The sequence below is a fragment of the Saccostrea echinata genome, unplaced genomic scaffold, assembly GCF_033153115.1.
Source record: "Saccostrea echinata isolate AGI-Se365-2 ecotype Australia unplaced genomic scaffold, CSIRO_AGI_Sech_v1 ptg000016l, whole genome shotgun sequence".
In the NCBI taxonomy this organism is placed as follows: domain Eukaryota; kingdom Metazoa; phylum Mollusca; class Bivalvia; order Ostreida; family Ostreidae; genus Saccostrea; species Saccostrea echinata.
In genome coordinates this window covers 23,198,079-23,218,910 of record NW_026889765.1, presented here as the reverse complement: position 1 = coordinate 23,218,910, position 20,832 = coordinate 23,198,079, and the positions used below count along the sequence as shown (strand labels likewise).

The 20,832-nt window shown below is 33.4% G+C and overlaps 1 protein-coding gene across 1 annotated transcript in view; it reads left to right on the top strand.

The window, feature by feature from the left end:
• The window catches only part of LOC133188234 (protein mono-ADP-ribosyltransferase PARP14-like), a 28,562-nt gene extending 8,778 nt beyond the window's left edge, over nt 1–19,784 (top strand). Inside the window, exons 10-25 of the mRNA XM_061323610.1 lie at nt 580–2,328; nt 2,632–3,078; nt 3,363–3,523; nt 5,406–5,639; nt 6,316–6,537; nt 7,434–7,524; nt 7,628–7,762; nt 8,087–8,152; nt 8,929–9,108; nt 10,453–10,650; nt 12,367–12,617; nt 13,352–13,727; nt 14,299–14,450; nt 14,905–14,967; nt 17,409–17,580; nt 19,257–19,784. Coding sequence (XP_061179594.1) covers nt 580–2,328; nt 2,632–3,078; nt 3,363–3,523; nt 5,406–5,639; nt 6,316–6,537; nt 7,434–7,524; nt 7,628–7,762; nt 8,087–8,152; nt 8,929–9,108; nt 10,453–10,650; nt 12,367–12,617; nt 13,352–13,727; nt 14,299–14,450; nt 14,905–14,967; nt 17,409–17,580; nt 19,257–19,537 — 4,778 coding nt within the window. The 3' untranslated portion in view covers nt 19,538–19,784. The remainder of the gene's footprint in view (nt 1–579; nt 2,329–2,631; nt 3,079–3,362; nt 3,524–5,405; nt 5,640–6,315; nt 6,538–7,433; nt 7,525–7,627; nt 7,763–8,086; nt 8,153–8,928; nt 9,109–10,452; nt 10,651–12,366; nt 12,618–13,351; nt 13,728–14,298; nt 14,451–14,904; nt 14,968–17,408; nt 17,581–19,256) is intronic.
• Nucleotides 19,785–20,832: the final 1,048 nt, after the last annotated feature.

The window sequence follows — 20,832 nt, the reverse complement described above, 5'->3', positions numbered from 1 at the left end:
CTCTAGAACAGCAAGGGGGCAATTATTAGTTTTATCTATATGGAAGCATCCTTGGATAGTGCACATTCAAGTTTCTTTGATCAAAGTCTCCAGGGGGTAGGATGAGGCCACAATGGGGATCAGTGTTTTACATTGGAATATATAGAACATTAAAGTAAAATTCCTTTCAAGAGTATCAGGGCCATATTAAGTCATAGTGATATGCAAATGTAACCTAGTAATGTGTTTTTTTTTAATATGGTCCAAGGGTTAGGTTGGGGCTAAACTTGGGGTTAAAATTTTGCATAATTCATACATACAGGAAAAGTAAACAAACCTTCTCTAGAAGAGCATGCAAGGCCAAGTTTGTTATTTGATATTGTGGCATCCCCATGTTGTATGGATTCAAGTTTGGTTTGGTCATTCCTATGGGGCTTGGGTAGAGGCTTCAATATTTTTCTTGTGAACATAAAGGAGAAAAATTGTTTTAAAAATATTCTAGAGAATAACAAGGCCAAGGTTACTCAGGTGAGCATTGTGGCCCATGGACCTCTTGATACCAAATGACAAATATATGAATACATTTTTGTTTTGATACAGATGCAGAGAATGTGGCTTCAAGAGAAAAGTTTACAATCAGTGGAAAAGAATTTAGAGTACAAATGTTTTATCCTCAACTAGGGTTGCCAGAGCTACCAATTAATTGGGAAGATTTGCCTTCATTAATTCATCCTTGTGATAAACACTTTATAAAATTTGTCAAGAATTGTGGGGCAGTAGCCAAAGAAATTGAGAAGGCACTTCAGCAGAAGTTTGTAAAAGTTGAATGGCCGAAATCAAAATCAGATTCAAATGTCAAACTGCTTTGTTCAGTAACTAAAGAGGTGGAAGATGCCAGAGGTATTTTGAAAAAGTGGAAGGAAGAAGCCAAGAAAAGCATGGAAAGCTTGGTGGACATGTATGTAGTCCAAAAACACTCAATTTTACCAGAAGCTTGGGAGAATTTTCTAGCCAAGTTAAAAACACTCAATATTGATCACCCAGAAAAAGTAGCTGTTTCATTAGAAGCCAAACAACATAAAATTGTTGTAGTTGGATTAGAAGAAAATGCAGAGGCCCTGACAAGAAAAATCCTAGATATTGTAAAAACAGAGGAGTTGAAAATAAAAACCCAGAAAGAAAAGATTGAGAAAAATGTTCCTTTAGATTTCCACAAATGCCAACAGCTTTGGAAAACACAATATCAGAAAAAGATTAAGAAGGAATTTCCAGATGTTGATATGAATATTGAGATTGATAAAAAAGAAGTCAACTTTTCTGGGAAATCAAGTGAAGTGAATGAAGCTATGATAAAGATGCATGAATATTTGATGAATACAAAGTCAAAATCTTTAAGCATATCTAAAGGGAGACATGAAGTGTTTAAAACAAAGGAGGTGAGAGATCTTTTTCTGGCAGAAATGAAAATGAAAAACAACAAGGCTGTATGGAATGTAACAGAGGACAAAGTGGAAATGACATCATCAAACATGAAAATGGTTGAAGAGGCCTTAAAACTTTTTGAAGAATTTATACCAGAGAAAGCAATCAAAGTAAAACAGCTAGTGAAAGTTTTGACCACATCAGAATGGCAAGCTTGTTTTAAGAAGTTACGAGAATCATATGGTGAAAAAATGTACATTTTGTCTTCTGTTTCTGAAGTCCGTGTCACTTCCACTAAAGATATTTTTCAGCCTCTATGTACAGAAGTTGAACAAGTTTTAGAGGAATGTTCTAAGAAATGCTCTGTTGATCGGAAGCATGTAAGATTGACAGAAGCACAGTTTAATTATGTGAAATATTTTGGGGAAAAAGAGTTGAAGAAGTTGTCAGAGGATGCCAAAGAGAAAGATTTAAAAATTACCAGAAATCAAGGTGACAATTCTTTAGAAATCAGTGGAAATGATGAAGATGTCAAAAAAGCCAAGGAAGAGTTGAGGAGGTTTGTGGATCAACTGAGCGAAGATACCTACAGTATAACCAAACCTGGTGCTAAGACCTTCTTCAATTCGGGGAAAGGACGGGAAGCCATTAAAAGAACCGGTAAAGCCACTTCCTGTATCATCATGAATAAAGAAGGAGGGAGAAATAAGAAAGAAGAGAGGGGCAGTGGGTCATTTGAGAGGCATGGTGCAAGGTCAAGGCCAAAAATTCCAATCAAGCTGGCTGAGTGTGAATTACATATTGGTAGTCAAAAGTTGATTGTTATGAAAGGTGATGTAACAAAGTTGACAGTTGATGTCATCGTGAATGCAGCCAATGGAGATTTAGATCACTGTGGGGGTCTGGCTCTGGCTATTTCTAGAGCAGGTTAGAATTTTTTTTTATTTTGAGAAGAGATAAACAAAATTTTTACAATGTTATTAAGAATTTCAATTAAAATTTCAAATCTATATTGTAAGTTTTTGTAGTACATTGAAATCCTTTGATAAAAGGAGCTAGTCTCTGTGTATCAGTAATCTCCTTTTAAATTAATATTTAAAAATCTTCAAAAATCTAAAAATGTTTAACCAAAAAAAAAAAAAAAATTAAATATGCTTAACAGTAAATGTTATACTTGAGAACAATTTATACAAAGTAGTTTAATCTTGTCAATCTTTGTTTTGACAATAGGGGGTGAGTCAATCCAGAGGGAAAGTAAAGGCTACATCAAATCTAATGGAACTGTTCCAGATGGTGGGGCCATCCCAGCAAAACCTGGTAAACTCCCTTGTCAGATGTTGCTCCATGCTGTTGGACCGCAGTGGCAGGATGGAAAAAATGAAGAGGAAGTGAAACTCAGAAAAGCCATTTTAAAATGTTTGGAACTGACAGACAAGAATAACTACTCCTCTATAGCTATCCCTGCTCTCAGTGCTGGTATTTTTGGGTATCCCGTGGATCAATCAGTTGACACTATTGTCAGTTCTATTCAGTATTATTTCAAGTCCAAAGAGGGCAAGTCTTCCAAAATAAAGGAGATCCACTTCTGTGATGTTGACGACAAGATCGTGATGGCATTTATCAATTGTTTGAAGAGAAAGATTGGACAGGATGTGAAAGAATTTAATGGAGATGAAGGTTTGTTAAAAACAAAATAAATATTGAATTATTGATTATAAAATAAAAGAAATTAAATCATTAACAAGGATAAGGTACACTCTGGTTAGCCAGTAAATTGTTTAACTTAGAAATAAGTTTAGTCTGAGAACCTGTGGAAAGATCTACATGTATTAGTCCAAACAGTACATCAAAAATATTTTTGAAAATTATTTATGTTATCATAAATTTAGTTGACCTGTCCAAAAACTGGTACATTTACTTCTTGAGAACTAGTTACCTGGTGGCACATGTGTAATTTTTAGGTAACCAGTCACCATCTAGAGATGAAGATTCAGATGAGGAGGCTCAGGGAAAATGGAGAAGGTCCTCTGATGATGCTAAAAAGAAGTGGAGAAGGTCCTCGTCTGGTGATAGTAAGAGGATGAAGATAGAAGTCTTCAGTGGAGAGTTAGCTAAAATGAGGGTGGGTAATTGATGTATGTGTGTAGTTTTTTATGCCCCCGCTATAAAATGGCTGAGGCATATAGTGTTACCCTGTTCCATCATTCTGTCATTCTGTCATCATTCACTTTCCGTTCATTATCTCTACAACAGTTACACACATTCTTCTCAAAGAAATATGGATACATCATAGGAATATGCAGGTCAAGTTCGAATTTGGTCTTTTGATTTTTGACAGAGATATCCCTCTTGAACCTAGAAAAAAATAAAAAATTTTCAGTTTCTGCTCTCTAACTTTTGTAGGGATGTATGTATAAGGTTGAAATTGCATATGCAGGTATTTTACCAGAAAAACAGGTCAAGGTCAAATAGAAATTGAAAACTAAATATGGCATTTGAAATTTTGACCGCCTGCCGGGGCATTCATGGCGTTACAACACATCTGGTTACTGAATATGATATGCTGACTGCATGTACATTGTTTTTAACTGCTGACATTGAAAAGAGGTTATTTTTAAAATCAGCTTCAAATTTTGTAATTCAAATGATTTATTTAATAATTTTATTATATCTTAAGAATTTATTTCTGGTTGTAATGTGTAATTTGATTGGATAGAAAAATTCAGTTATATCATATAATGTGTTGCCTTATAATGTCACAATATGACTTAAATACGCCAAAAATGTATCAACCCACTTGATCTAACACTTCAATTTAGTACAACTTGAAGTCATTTTTGAAGGAAATTTGCCTTAATTGAAAGGAAATTGTCTGAATTTTTAACTCAATGATTGAAAATCAAAAGGAAAAATTTCATAGGTTTAAAGCATAAACTGCCTCAGCCCTGGTTATGTGGGGTATATACATGGGTAGCTATTAGATTCATCCTTTAAGTACAATGTATTATGGAATCATTTTAATTCATGGGGGTCAATGTTCATGGAAAAGCAAAATTTTATTGGTTCATGGGGTCATAATGTCATGGTAACTCATTTATAGAATTTGAATAAATTGATCTGTTAACGTAATAATTATTTATGGGGATGAAAATTCATTGGTAAGGGTGCCCCACAAGAACGGCAGTATTCCATATTAGTAACATTTGAGTGCCCATTCATTAGTTATACATTGTAATTTAGTTCACTATTATATTTGTTCCTTAACTGAATTGCTCTGATTAGGAATGATGCCTAGATAAGTAAGAAATACTGTATACAGGGAAATTTTCGCCCCCGTTTTATTTTCGCCGCTTTTGCCCTGACCACAGATGGGCGAATTTAAAACGGGGCAAATTCAAAGAACACAGTATAATTTCTTTAACAAAACTGTGACTGGGTGAATTTAAAACAGAGCAAAATTGTTTGCAAGTGTGGAAGGACGAAAATAACAGCTAGGGGGTGAAAATAACCTTGTACATGTATACAGTAATTTGCAGCTGAATTTATTAGGGAAGAACTGAAGAAGTATGTATTATTTGATGTATTTTCAATTAAGAAAAATGATAACACCCATTTAATGTACAGATATACTTTTCTGTATGATTTAATTAAATACTTTTTGCCCTTCATATAATATGTAACTCTCTGTAGATAAATAATGGAAATGCACAGCATAGAAGCTGAAAGAGAAGTTTGTTCTCTGTTCACAGTAACATACTGTACGTGTACATAAATTGGCGTATTCAAAATTAGCGCAATCACTGGGTATTCAGTTGTTGGCATATTCATGAATTAGCGCTATGCACAAACTTGCCATATATTGTATTTATAAATGATTTATTAGTGGTATTCATGAACTAGCGCATTGTTGTCCGCGCCAAAGCCGCTAAAATATGAAGCCCGCTATTTTAAGTACACATACAGTATTTTGTAGTTTACATAAATTCAAATGAATAATTTAATAGGTGGATGTAATAGTAAATTCTGCAGACAAGTCCTTGGATCTGTCAATCGGTAACATATCCAAGAGTCTGTACAAAGCTGGTGGAGAAACTCTCCAAGATGAATGTAAAACAAAGTACAAACATGGAATAGAGCCAGGGAAAGTAGCCATGACAAAGGGAGGCAACCTCAGGTGTAAACAGGTGTATCATGGGACAATCAAAAGATGGGATCATTGGAAAGGGGATGCTCTTGGGGTGAGTTCGGTGATTTAAAATATAGGTCACTTTGATTTTGTATTAAAGAGTAATTCAGTAAAATATTGTCGTGAAACAATAAGGAAAGCCAAACATTTTGTAATGTTTAATATGATTTAATATACCAGTATCCAGTCATTATTTTACTAAGGTTGAAATTTCTGACGACAAAAAATAACCTTAAAATACTTTGTTATAATTTAATTTTGGTTGTAACGCGTCATTTGATTGGATAAAAAATTTAGAATATATCGTATAACCTAGGTTGCCTACATCACAATGACTTAGGTCAAAAGCGTATCAATCTGCTTGACGTTACATTTAAATTACGTACAATTTGAAGGCATTTTTTATAGACCGCTTTGAGGTTTAAAAAGCCTAAACTGCCCCAACCCAGGTTATAAGAGTATAACGTGGGTAGTTATTTTAAAAATTCACTCCTTAATTAAACATGTTTTTGTTTTAATCAGAGATTTGTAGAGTACTCACTAGTATAATGTTATATAGCAACTAATGAACTAGATAATGTTTTATAGCAATGCATACATTTACGTGTGCAGACTATTTACATTTGCCTTATTAGGTAACAAAGGAGTATTTATACATGTATGCATATCTTTTTTTCCCTGCATAGCAAGATCAAAATCAAGATTTTTTTCTTCTTCATATTTTTCAGAAGTTAACAGATTTTGTAAAAGAGTGTCTAAGAATAGCAGACACAAACCAGATGAGTTCTATTGCCTTCCCGGCCCTAGGAACAGGCAGACTGGGCTATCCACCAGAACTAGCTGCACAGACAATGTTCAGATGTTGTAGAGATTTCCACAGTAAAAACAGAGACAGCAGTCTGAAGGAAATATTCTTTGTGATATACTATAAAGATGCAGACATTCTTGAGGTAAACAACAATATTCCAACATACCTGATCATAACTTTTTATCATTTTTATGGTATGAACATTTGAAAAGTAGATGTAAAGTGTAATTTTTCATGCAAGAGGTAAATTATCTTTTCTTTTAGTTGAATAAATGTGAAAACTAGAAGATACATAGAGGATATTCAATGTTTTGTAGTTGGATATGGAATTTATTTCATGAGTGGGATAGAATTTTCTTGTATTTTCACGAGTGCGAAGCTCGAGTGAAAATACTCAAAAATCCTATCTCACTCGTGAAATGAATTCCATATCCAACTACAAAACATTGAATTTTCTGTTTATTACATTTTCTTTGAGTTTCCCTTTGCCTCTATCTTTTCTTAACATAGTATCGTAGGCTGTGTTGAGCATTTGAGATGTCATAGCTTAGCAATTGTGAGATTGATAACATTGTAACATGGATTTTACAATATATTTGGGAAGAAATCGGCAGTTTAATCTTTACCTAGATGATCTAGCTACTATCTCTATCTTCTGACAGGTCAGAAATTTATTTTTTCTTACTTTGATATCCTTTCACATTGTGACAGAATATCATTTGGTATCTTTTCATACTGTGACAGAATGTCACTTATATTCATAAATAAACCATTATCTCACTGTTGAAAATGTAATAAAGTTTTCTAGTACTACTTTGAATTATTTAGTTATTTAATACGAGGTTGTATTTTATTGATATGCAAGACATATATTAATATAATCATGTATTATTATTGCAAAACCTTATAAAAAGAAATATTGTTTGAACATGGTGATAAAATGGAATTATTTTACTTAGTGTATTTCCTTTGAACAACAGAATAAATTAAAACAAATTATTTATGGTAATATAAATGGATAAATTGCTTTTGTATCAGGCATTCAAAAAAGAAAGTGAAAGTGGAGGTGCAGGGACAGAGACAGGTCGTCCTGATTACAGACACAGGGGAGGGGGAAAACCATCCACAGGTGAAATCTTTTGCGTCAAAAAGTTTATCTTTTAAAACTTTTTTTACCTAATGAAAACAAAAGTCTCATTGGAAGACAATTCATGAAGGAATTTTGTTTACATAATTAGATACAGGTAGTGGTGACGGGAGGAGGAAAATAAATAAACTGAACGTGGAGATCAGACAGGGGGACATAACTCAGGAGAAAACTGATGCTATTGTCAACAGCATAACGGGAAATCTGGATTTAACTAAAGGCATGTGATTTATCCATGTTTGAGTAATTTCTTAAATACTGTACATAGATTCCTAATGTATATGAGGAATTAATTATTGCATAATTTCATGAGAAGCACCATTTGCAAAATAAGATAACTTTCTTTTATTTTTATGGTGCTGAAATCAATGTAAAATCTCTAGATTAACTGTCCACTGTCCGATTATTGTTCTTGCGATTTGATGTCTAAGGGTCATTTCGTGATATTAAGTACTCCTGTAAAATACAGCACATTGAAAATCAGAAAAGTTCCCTCTCTATTTGTGAACTGATTGTATTAATTATGTTTTTGAGTCTATTGTAGGTGCTGCCTCTAAAGCTATTCTTAAAGCAGCTGGAGACAGAATACTGACAGAATGTAACAGAGGAGGTATATACTGTAGACCACTAAATTTTCGTGACACCTTATTTTCGTGAGAGGTTGTTTGGTATTTTTAAGCGAAACAAAATTTTCACGAATTTTGATTATTGCTCTATACAATATTTAATAATGGAATTATATGCGAGATTTAAATTTTCTCGAGCAGACGGACTCGCGAAAATAAAGTTCTCACAAATAAAAAGTGATGTACAGAATAAAGTTTAGGCCACTGTAGTGTTATCTTCAAGAAAAGATGCCTTGAAAAACAATGCTCTAGAAATTTCAGAGGTGGGATCAGGTGCCTAGGAGGAGTAAGCATCCCCTGTCTACTGGTTCGCACAAGTCTTGAGCCCTTTGTATTGATCAGGTAGACAGAAAAATCCATAGTCAACTGCAGTGAAAAAAGTTTTTAGGTTACATTGTTATTAAAAACAAGCCTACTCCTTATGGTTGAAAAGATGCAGAGCATTTTGTCATTATGTCACTATGTAAAGTTCAAGGTCATAAGGTCATATTACTCTGTACTTTCCTATCTGTTGTACAAAAGATATGGGCTGTGACCAAAGAAAAAAATCTCACTGTCAGACAGATACCAGGTTCAGTGATATTAAATTGTTACTTAATTTGTTTTGCAGATTACATGTATATCCATGTTTGAACACAAAATTTTATTGTACTTGCATGGTTTTAAAGCAAATTGCACTGAATGTAATTATGTGTTATAAACTTTAGTTGGTTACTAAGTTTACCGTTAATAATCGGGTATGGGTTACTTTGTGTTGTAGCCCAGTCTTTCTCATCAGAGGGCTATGTTGTTACATCAGGAGGACGGATGGGTTGTAAGTACATCATTCATGTGAAAGCCCAGAGATCGGCAGAGGAATGGGAGCATATGGTGGCCAAGGCATTGGCTCATGCTGACAAGACAGGGTGTAGGTCCATTTCCTTCCCAGCTCTAGGAACAGGTGAGAAGGAGAAAGAAAGATTTCTTTGTAGACTTTGGACAAGATCAAACTTACATATATATTTCTGTCTTGTCAACAGTCAACAGAGATGCTATGGTTACTAAAAATGGGAATTTTTAAGAAATTCTTTCAAAATGCCACTTCTTCCAACAGTTTTGCTCCATTTTCCATAAAACTACGTAAAAGTTTAGAGAATGTTAGGATGCATAAAACCTAAAAAGAAAATGCAGGTGCAGCTTTTCTCTTCCACCATGAGATTATAAGAGGAAACTAAAAATCAGAGATTTCTGGTTTATTTTCATGTTTAGATCAGACAGAAATATTTTGATTATTCTCTTCAATGGTGACTTTGAATTTGATGTGTAAATCATTTGAAGCACTTACTTATTGCTATAGCCTTTGATTGGGGAGTGATAAAAGCAGGAAATTTAAAGGGACATTGTGACAGATTTGAAGTTTATATCCTTGAAAATATTATATATGACTTACATGTTATAGGAGTGTTTCAGGCTGATGTATTATAAAAACATTTTTAGAAACTTCTTTTATCCAAAAAGTATTGTAGGAATTTAGGCTGGACCGAGGACATCGGCTTGGAAAGCTTTGTGATTAGAGCATCTAACTAGCAATGCAGGGTTCCTGGATTTGATTCCCAGTCCAGCCATTTTTTTTTTTATTATATTATATGTATTTATGAATTTTCAATGTATGTTAACTCATTCCTCCTTTCTATACTACAGTATCAAAAATACAAATTTTAGGCATGTTTGATTATCGTACAATTCAATGTAACATTGCAGTTTCAAATACAGTACTCATGTTTATCCTTGATATTTAAGAACAGTGGGAAATCAGTAGTGTATAATACAAATACATGTGTATAAAATAAGATATAAAAACAATAATCGAATTAAATCAAAATAGAAATGTAAGAAAGCAGAATAAAGAAACCCTTGTTTTCAGTTTGTGTTTGAATATGTGTGCAGTGCTTAGCTAATCCACATAATATGTAAACAAAAACAACAGAGTTTGAGTCCATGTTAATAAACACAGGTATTGGGTGTTTGGTTATTATGAAGGATGCTGTGTCATTAATTATAAAGACTTTTCATTTACCGCTAAGTTGAAATTATTTAACTGAGTTAACATATAAGATAAAATTAATAATCACAAACAAAACAGCCATGCAAGTTTTTCCCTTGAAATCTGTGCATTTCAAATTATTGCAACACCAAACGGAATCCAGAGTCACTTTCCAGAGAAGTTTACTTAAAGTTCTGGAACACCTTTATTTAATACCACGATCTACATCATGTACTGTAGGCTAGCCTATATTTTTTTCAGGCGTGAGAAATAGTGATCCTGCAGAGATTGCCAAATACATGTTCAAAGCCATGAGGAAATTTTCACCAGAGAATCTAGAGACAGTGAGAGTAATTGTTTTCCAGAGAGATATGGTTTCAGTATTCCAGTCCTCACTTGATACCCTCCCCCAAGGAGCTTTCACACAGATTAAGGATTTTGTCACTGGAAAAATCAAAGGTATCACAACATTTTAAGACAAGGTTACAAGAAACAGAGTAAGAAGATAATTAAGTTACCTGAAGCAAAAGCTGATATTTTTTCAGAGAAACATTAGTAAAATGTATAGTTAATTCTGTTAGATTAGAAACATTTATTCTACATCAAGTAATACAGTGAAAACTGTCTAATCTGACACCTGTGCAATCCATTTCTCTGTGAATTCCAACCTTAATTTTTATACCCCCGCTCCAAAGGAGAGGGGGGTATACTGTTTTACCCTTGTTTGTCTGTCTGTCTGTCTGTCTGTGTGTGTGTCTGTCTGTCCGTAACAAATTTTGGTCGCAGTTTTCTCAGCAACTACTCATTACAGATGCTTGAAATTTTAGCACAATCTTTGTTTAGGCATGCCATATGGTGGGATTCATTTTTGTATGAATTCGATGTCAACTTCCTGTTTATCTGTGAGTCTGTCCGTACCATACATAACAAATTTGGTCGTAGTTTTCTCAGCAACTACTCATCGCAGATGCTTGAAATTTTAGCACAATCTTTGTTTAGGCATGCCATATGGTGGGATTCATTTTTGTATGAATTCGATGTCAACTTCCTGTTTATCCGTGAGTCTGTCCGTACCATACATAACAAATTTGGTCGTAGTTTTCTCAGCAACTACTCATCGCAGATGCTTGAAATTTTAGCACAATCTTTGTTTAGGCATGCCATATGGTGGAATTAATTTTTGTACTAATTTTTATACTAATATGATGTCAACTTCCTGTTTATCCGTGCGTCTGTCCGTACCATACATAACAAACTTTGGTCACAGTTTTCTCAGCAACTACTCATCGCAGATGCTTGAAATTTTAACACACTCTTTGTTTAGGCATGTCATATGGTGGGATTCATTTTTGTATGAATTTGATGTCAACTTCCTGTTTATCCATGCATCTGTCAGTACCATACATAACAAATTTTGGTCTTAGTTTTCTCAGCAACTACTCATCGCAGATGCTTGATATTTTAGCACACTCTTTGTTTAGGCATGCCATATGGTGAGATTAATTTTTGTACTAATCTGATGTCAACTTTCTGTTTATCCGTGCGTCTGTCCGTACCATACATAACAAACATTTTATTCCTAGTTTTCTCAGCAACTACTCATCCCAGGTGCTTTAAATTTTAACACACTCTTTGTTTAGGCATGCCATACGTTGGGATTCATCATTTTTGTACAAGTCCGATGTCAACTTCCTGTTTATCCATGTATCTGTCCATGCCATACATAACAAATTTTGGTCTTAGTTTTCTCAGCAACTACTCATCGCAGATGCTTGAAATTTTAGCACAATATTTGTTTAGGCATGCCATATAATGGGATTCATTTTTTACAAATCCGATGTCAATTTCTTGATTATCACTGTGTTTGTCCGTAACTGAACTTGTGTATTCACATCAGAGTGGGGGTATTATTAGTGAGCATTGGCTCACAGACTTCTTGTTATTTTCTTTTTTACTTATTTCCATGTTTTTTTAACACTGTCTAATTTGACACTCTGTCTATCCCCCCTCTCCCCCCCCCCCCCCCCCCCCCCAAAAAAAAATGTCTCCCAGCTTGTGCATGTCAGGTAAGACAGGTTTCACTGTATACATTTATTAATATACTCTGGGTACAATTAGAAACTTTCTAGGCATTAGTATATGAATTTATGAATAACTCGTATGAATTTTATTAAGATGTCATGGGCTCTGATGAAGACGATGAAAGAGACACTCGTAGAAAATGGCATGGACATAAGAATCATGACCATGGATACAGAGGTCAAGGACATGGGCAAGGTCAAATGGATGAAAGGATTACCTTTCTAATTCTTTCAAACTCTGAGGAAAAGATCAAGAATGCCAAAATTAGCTTAGACAGAGTGCTTAAGAGTGAATGTGAAAGGAAAGAAATTGATGTGTCAAAATACACATTTAGTTACAGTCAGGTAAGGGGAGCTTATCAGTAAAACAGTATGCTTTGTAATTATAAAGGCATCTTACATAATATAGTACTAGTACTGTTTAAACACCATGTCACTACACAGTATGTCCTGTAATTCTTTAATTAAGTCGTTGAGTACTGTGAATTGATATGTGTATTTTACTCATGATATCATTTGCAGTTAGCATTAAACAAACATTGTAAATTATGGGATAGTTTAGACTTGGTTCTGATTATGGTGACAATGCAGAATGAACTTGCATGACATCTGCTCTATATGAATAGGGCTACTTGAATGTCAAGAAAGTGTTTATTTTGATATGATTAACTGGTCATTGGGTCGGAATGTCTTGCAGATAACCAATTCGCAATTCTTTGATGGCCATCCATATAAGAATATAGTCCATTTTTATCTGTATAATCCATTTCCATCCAACTTTATCATAATTACAGTTATGAAATTATATAAATCATAGCGTTGGAGTTATTGATTGCTTTACAATATGTTTGATAAATATGATCAATTATATAGTTTTCTTAAAAAGAAAAATTCTGCTTTGGTAATTAAGGTTTAAAACATATTTATATTTGAGTCAAATGTTTTAAGAATTGTAAGAATTCAACAATATTGCTTTTGAAAGAAAGTTACAATTTGTTGTACTAAATATTTTTGGTAATTGTGAAAAGTATCTCAGAAGATGTACTGATAATTATGAAACCAGAGCGATTGTTTTGTAGATGGATGAAATTAAAAGAATTGCAAAAGACACCAAAGTCATTGTCAAAGAAGGAAAAATAGAACTGCTGGGCTTAACAGCAAATGTAAATGAAGCAGCTGTAGCTATTTATAAGTATCTACATGAGGTGAAGGACCAAGAGAGTGCTAAGACTGTCCAGAAATACGTCAAATGGCAGTACGAAGCCTCTCCTGATAAATGGTCAACATTTAGGGATGACATCAACTTACAGATTGAGAATGCGCACCAGGCCAGAAAGGATTCATGTATTGTAAAGGACAGTAAAGGAATTGAATATGTTATTGACTTAAAAAAGATGGAGGAGCATGAGAAAAACAATTATAGGAAAAAGTACAAGATCAAACGAGTAGATAAGGGTAAGGATTAGTAGAAAACTGTAAATGTACTTAATATTTTTGCTGTAATCATATATGAGTGCCTTTTGCACTGTTTTGCACTACTTCCTGTCTGTGAATTTAAGCTTAATAAATAAATACATGCACATATAGGAGCTTTTCTCGAAATGCACTTATACATGAATATTTACTTTTACAACTGCTTTATCTCGGTTAATTTCTCAATATTTACAACTGAGTGAAAATTTTGCCAAGTGAAAGCTAGATCAGGTGCCTAAAATGTATTCCAGAGCTGTAATTGTGTCTGAAATCAGTTTGTTTTTAATCAAATTTGGAATCAAACCAAGGAGATATATGTAATAACTTGTAAATGGCAACAAATTTAGAAAGAAACAGCTATTGTATCCTGGTTATAGATCAAGGCAATATTCTACGGATACAGTCATGCATTGTACAGACGATTTTCAATACCTGCATGTACCAACAAACTATCTTTTAAAAATATTGTGAATTATGAACAGTAAATCAATAGAAATTAATGAAATGTATCTACTTTGATTGATTTATTGATTATAATGTACATAATTTTAAGGTGCTTCCTCTGTTGGATTGCCAGCCAAATGGGCTCATATGAAGAATACCCAGACGATGGTTGAAATCACCTTGAAACCTGGGGACAGTGAGTACCAGATGGTCATGTCAAAGTTCAAGGCCTCTAGTCAAGGAGCTGTCTCGGTGTCAGAGGTATTAAGACGTATAATATTTTCTTCTTTAAGTTTTGCAAGTAAAATGTGACAGAAATTAAAGACAAAGAAAAAAATTAAGTGTGAAAATTTACAAAAAATGTCATTTTATTTGTTGAAATGAGGAGAAAACATCATGCACACTTCACCTACATCTCCTCTTATTGTAAATTATAAAGCTATTTAAGTGCTGACCAGGTGAAGTAAAGTATATATGAACTAATCAAAATATTCCTGAAAGTCAGAAAATTAAAGAAATATCCACAGGGGCAATAATATAATCACCAAGGATTGCAGCACACATTTTATTTTTTAATTAGTTTCATAATAAACAAATACATGAACAAGCATACATGTATTACATATCTTGTGCAAAGAATAGTGCAGGATAAGTATATAAAAAAAAATAATAACCAAATGATATTTCATGGCTTTATGTTTTTATCATGAAATAGAAATTATACAGAAAGCTGAAGACTCAGTTATCAGCCTCATACGAGATGTCAGACATTGTAGAGGTTGGATTTCAATCAATTAAAGAATGATCTCTTGTGCATGTAAATGATTCAAAAATTCTCACATCATTGAGTAGAAAACATGTCTGATTTTTTTAATAGCTCATTTGATCTCAAAGAAGTTCAAGTGGGTCTTGTTCTGATCACTTTCTGTCTATCATCTGTCTTTTGTCCTCAACTTATTGTTTTTCCAGAATTCTTAGAACTCTTATCAACTAAAAAAAATCACAAATATTCAAACCTGTGCACATTAGGGTGACATCAGGCACTAGAAGCTGGGGGTGGGATGGGGGTGGCATACAATAATTTTGCTAGTATATAGTAGTACAGTAGAAAATTCAGCTAATTTAAGGTTGTTCCCCATCAAAATGTCTGATGACATTTTACTATTTTTATGCCTCCCTTCAAAGAGGGAGGGCATATTACTTTGCTGCTGTCTGTTGATTGGTCTGTCGGTCCACCAACAGTTTCTGTTCATTTTCTTTGCAGAAGTTGCACTTACTGAAATGAAATTTGGTATAAAGATTTATCATAAGAATATATTAATCAAGTTCTGTTTTGGGTAAGATCAAGCAATTTTTGACAGAGTTATGCCCCTTGGACTTAGAAAAATTCCAATGATTTGCAGTTTCTATTCATTTTCTTCACAGAGGTTGCACATGCTGAAATCGAATTTAGTTTACAGATTTATCATAAAAATATCTATGTCAAGCTCTGTTTTGGGTCTACTGAGCAATTTTTGACAGAGTTATGCCCCTTGGACTTAGAAAAATTTTAATAATTTGCAGTTCCCATTCATTTTCCTTGCAGACATTGCACATTCTGAAATGAAATTTGGTATACAGATTTATCATAAGAATATCTAGGTCAAGTTCTGTTTTGGGTACGATCAAGCAATATTTGGTTATGCCCCATGGATTTGGAAAAATTCCAATGATTTGCAGTTTCCGTTCATTTTTTCACAGAGGTTGCACATACTGAAATGAAATTTGGTATACAGATTTATCATAAAAATATCAAGGTCAAGTTCTGTTTTGGGTAAGATCGAGCATTTTTTGACAGAGTTATGCCCCTTGGACTTAGAAAAATTCCAGTTATTTGGGGGGGAGGCATAAGTGTTTCACAAACATCTCTTTTTTATGTTTCTCAAAGAATTTCTGTTAGGTTTTTGAAGTTGATCGTTGAAACCCCCCCCCCCCCTTTCCCAATGAAGTTGCTTCCTACAGGCCTGAACGCAGTGATATCCATTCTAGAAGATCTTGATGTGATTGAAATCTCAATAAGTAGTTCCAAAATGAGAATACAAGTAGGACAAAAGTAAATTTTATCAGGTATAAGACTTCAGTTAAACCAGTTTGTGTATGTTTGTGTGTACTATTGTTTTAATTTTTCTGTTTTCAAGGAAGGTAAAAACTGAAAAAAAAGTTAAGAATTAATAATTAATACAAAATAAACTTAAAATGGATAGAAAAATTTTCAAAATAAATGAAAATGATATTGTTCAGAAAATTACCGGTCATCATTACTGTAATCAAAGTTGTATATATACCTATACAGTGTATATCTGTGAAATTACATATTCATGTATTCATTATTCATTATGTATTCATTAAACAGCTGGGTTTGGAGGGAAAAAATAACAAAGCAATTTTTTTCCTTTTTATTTGATATATGAATATTCTTTACAAAACCTTTAGGTTCAACAGAATTATATAAATTTGTGTTGTACTATTAATGTGTTTGTATCATACGGTATATCATACCGGTATATATGAAGATTATTCAATATATATGTAGATACAAAAATGCATTTTTAATTTTAAATCAGGTTATGCAGTGTCAAAATCAATATGTGCTTGTGGTATGAGGATTTACAAATCCTAATTTGCATGAAGTAAATTCAATTCCTTTTTCTACTTTAAAGCTTCACAACTTACTCATCCGTGACATAATATATGGTTAATGTTCATGTCGTAGAGATGTAACATTAACAACTCCTGCGAATACTTGCCCAGCAAGTTTCTTTGAATTTCTTAGTTTCATGATGACATAAAAGTTACAAAACTTGTGTTAAAATCAATTATTGCTTACATTTGATGAGTTGATAAATTCCCATTTGTTTTCACTAGATATCACCTCTGGCATACCATCAAAAAAATTGGTATAAAATTTAAGAAAAATGACAAAAAACCAGCAATAAAAAGAAAAAATGACAAAAAACGAGCAATAAAAAGTGTGTGAAAATGTGATATTGCAGGGAAATGAAATATGATTTTGTTTGATGCATAGGAAATTTTGTAAGCATGAAAATGGGTTATTATGAGAATGGGGGTTAATCAAAAATTACATTTTTTGATAATCACATTTTCTCAAGGAATTTTTTCTTAATTGAAAAATAATTTTCTTGCATGCTAGTGTGTTAACTGCAAAAATTATCTATTTAGATACGAAGAGTGCAGAACCCATATTTGTATCAGCAATATGCCGCAAAAAGAAAGGAAATTCAGGTGAAGAATGGGAAAGACCCAGAAAAATGGTTGTGGCATGGGACCTACCCAGAAACTGTAGATAAAGTCATCAATAATGGATTTAATAGAAGCTACTGTGGAAGACATGGTATGTATAATTTACTGTGAGTTATTTTTATGTTGAATCTCATAAGTATTTAACTGACTTGGTGAATTGCTAACCTTGAAACCATTATGGCATGAACAAGTATAATAGTCCATGTATTATAAAGGAAAAGGTTAAAATATTTAAGTGTATAACAGTACAAGTGAAAGAAACATTCAACGGCAGTGAATGACTAAAATTTGTCATATGTAAGTATGAGAGGAAAGAGCCATTTTCAAAAATATTGAATTTTTCCCAAGAATTTGTCATTGATGTATAGCTACTTAAACAAGTTTCCTCACCAAAAGTTGAGGTAGTACCTTACCAGGCATTTGGCCAAGATACCAGAGGGTGATATTTCTTATATAATCCTTATGTGTAATCTTTGAATTGCTAATGTCACAATTTTAGGTGTACTTATTTTTAAAAAAACATATTGAAAACAATTTAGAAATCACAAGAGAATGACAATTATGAATAATTTTTGACATAATACTAAGGTATACAAAGCATTTGAGGAACGTGTCGTCTGACTAGATATAGAAGATGCAAGCAAGGTCGACAATTTCCATGCAGAGAACAAGGCTCCATTTTACAAAAATGATTTTTAGCTCACCTGAGCCGAAGGCTCAAGTGAGCTTTTCTGATCACATTTTGTCTGTAGTCCGTCTGTCCGTCTGTCTGTCTGTCTGTCCGTTTGTCCGTCTGTAAACTTTTCACATTTTCGACTTCTTCTCCAGAACCACTGGGCCAATTTCAACCAAACTTGCCACAAAGTATCCTTGGGTAAAGGGGATTCAAGTTTGTTCAAATGAAGGGCCACGCCTTCTTCCAAGGGGAGTTAATTAAGAATTCGTGAAAAATTAATTGCATCATTAAAAAATCTTCTTCTCAAGAACCACTGTGCTTGAAAATATGAAACTTATGTGGAAGCATCCTCAGGTAGTGTAGATTCAAGTTTGTTCAAATCATGACCCCTGGGGGTCAGGTGGGGCCACAATGGGCGATCAAAGTTTTACATAGGAATATATAGGAAAAATCTTTAAAAATCTTCTTCTCAAGAACAGCAAAGCCATGATTGGTCATATTTATATGGTAGCATCCTCAGATAGTGTAGATTAAAGTTTGTTCAAATCATGACCCCCCGGGGTCGGGTGGGGCCACAACAGGCGATCAAAGTTTTACATAGGAATATATAGGAAAAATCTTTAAAAATCTTCTTCTCAAGAACAGCAAAGCCATGATTGGTCATATTTAAATGGAAGCATCCTCAGATAATGTAGATTCAAATTTGTTCAATTCATAACCCAACCCCCCCCCCCTCCCCCCCAACCACTTTTATATTTAAATTTTTCAACCTTTCAAGACTGAACTGATTTCTGCTTTACCTAGCCATAGTGCTCAGGTGAGCGATGTGGCCCCTAGGCCTCTTGTTTAACTAAACTTAGTTGATTTTAGTGCATATGGTACACCTCACTGCTTCTATCAAATACTGTCAGTATCATGCATAGCAAGCTTTTCTGAGACACCAGATGCAATAAAATCAGCTTTTTTTTTTTAAACAATGCCCAATTTTAAGTTAATCCCACCGTCACATACATATACACTTTATGTGCATTTTCAAGAAGACCGAATTTATGCTTGAACAATGAATGATAATTTTTTTTTTCTATTTCTAGGTACGTCGTATGGTGCTGGTGTCTACTTTGCTGTGAATGCTTCCTACTCTTTAGGTTATTGTAGAGCTGACTCAAATGGACACAAACACATGTTCTCCGTCCAAGTCGCCACCGGTGATGCTTGCACTGGAAACGGTAGCATGAATGTACTTCCACCAAAACAAGGTGCAGGAAGTCATGTGACCTATGATTCTGCCTCTGATAATCCCAGTAACCCTGTGATGTTTGTGATATTTCATGACAGCCAAGCCTATCCTGCTTATCATATAATCTTCAAATAATCCAGAAGGCTCAACTGAGGTGTATGGCAAAAGCAAAAAATGCATGAATCGTAAATCTTGTGCAATTATTTTTGCAGATTAAATTATTAATCATTTATAAGATCATGTACTGTACTGTAAGTGACATAATTGAAACATATGAGTAAAATGACTTCTAGCAAAATCACAGTGTGTCATTGAATTACAAAGATTGTCCTCTTTTTGAAAATCATAATACATGTTATATGAAATTTACAAGAACCAGATAAAGACATACTACTTTTTTTAAACTTATGTATTTCAATCAGTGATCACTGGTCTCAAATCACAATTTTGCTATAACTATTTTGTGATAAAAAGTTATATATTGATAAGATGTCTGTTGTCTATCTATCTGTAAACAATTTCTCAAAATTCTTTTTCTTTCAGTAGGTTCCCCAGACCTGTTTACAGTTTCTCAGTGCAGTAAAACATGGTTACAGAGAACACACTTTAAATGAATTCACACTTTCAGCGAAGTGATTTTCTTTCCCCTAGCTAGTTTAAAAACATGAATTAAAACATATAACTAATTACATTATTACATTAACATATCAAAATTGTACCTCATCTGTGGCACTCTGCTATAAGTATTGTTTACTGCATTTTAAGTGTTATGGATTTACTAGACTAGGTTATGATACGCTTTACAGATTAAATTGACAAAAACATGACAATGGCTAACTTTCTCTATGTTTCTAAATAAAAAATAATTCGATAAATTTTCTGAGTGTATTCTTCCAATAAAATCCAAAAATATTAGAATTTTTAGTATATACATGTATATTTCTTTATCAGTTAAGGCCATTCCAAGTTTTTTCTCTGTTTAGTGTCCAACCATCTTTGAAAAACCTACCTACCTATTTGCAAAAAACACACAAGCCAAAAAATAAAACGTGTGGACTTTATAGTAATAAAAATGATGTCATTCAAAGGATCTGATTTCATTTATCTATTTTTCTCATAGAAAGATCTATTCTTCAGAAAATTTAAGGTATTAAATGCTTGAAATATTCCAAATATGGCATATTGTAGACAAATATTTAGAGAAATTAACAGAATTCAAAGATTTCAACCAGAATAGGACTCCTGATTCTGTTTGTTTGTTTTTCTCGCATGGGGTGTCAAAAATCAAGGCACACGTGGTTATTGTTAAGCAAAGATTTGAAAGATTACATCTAGAATGCTTCATAATGGTGTATTATTGAAGGTAATTGTTAATGATAAGACAGTATATGACAAACCCAGAGAACCTAGAGGTTAAAATCCAAATATTC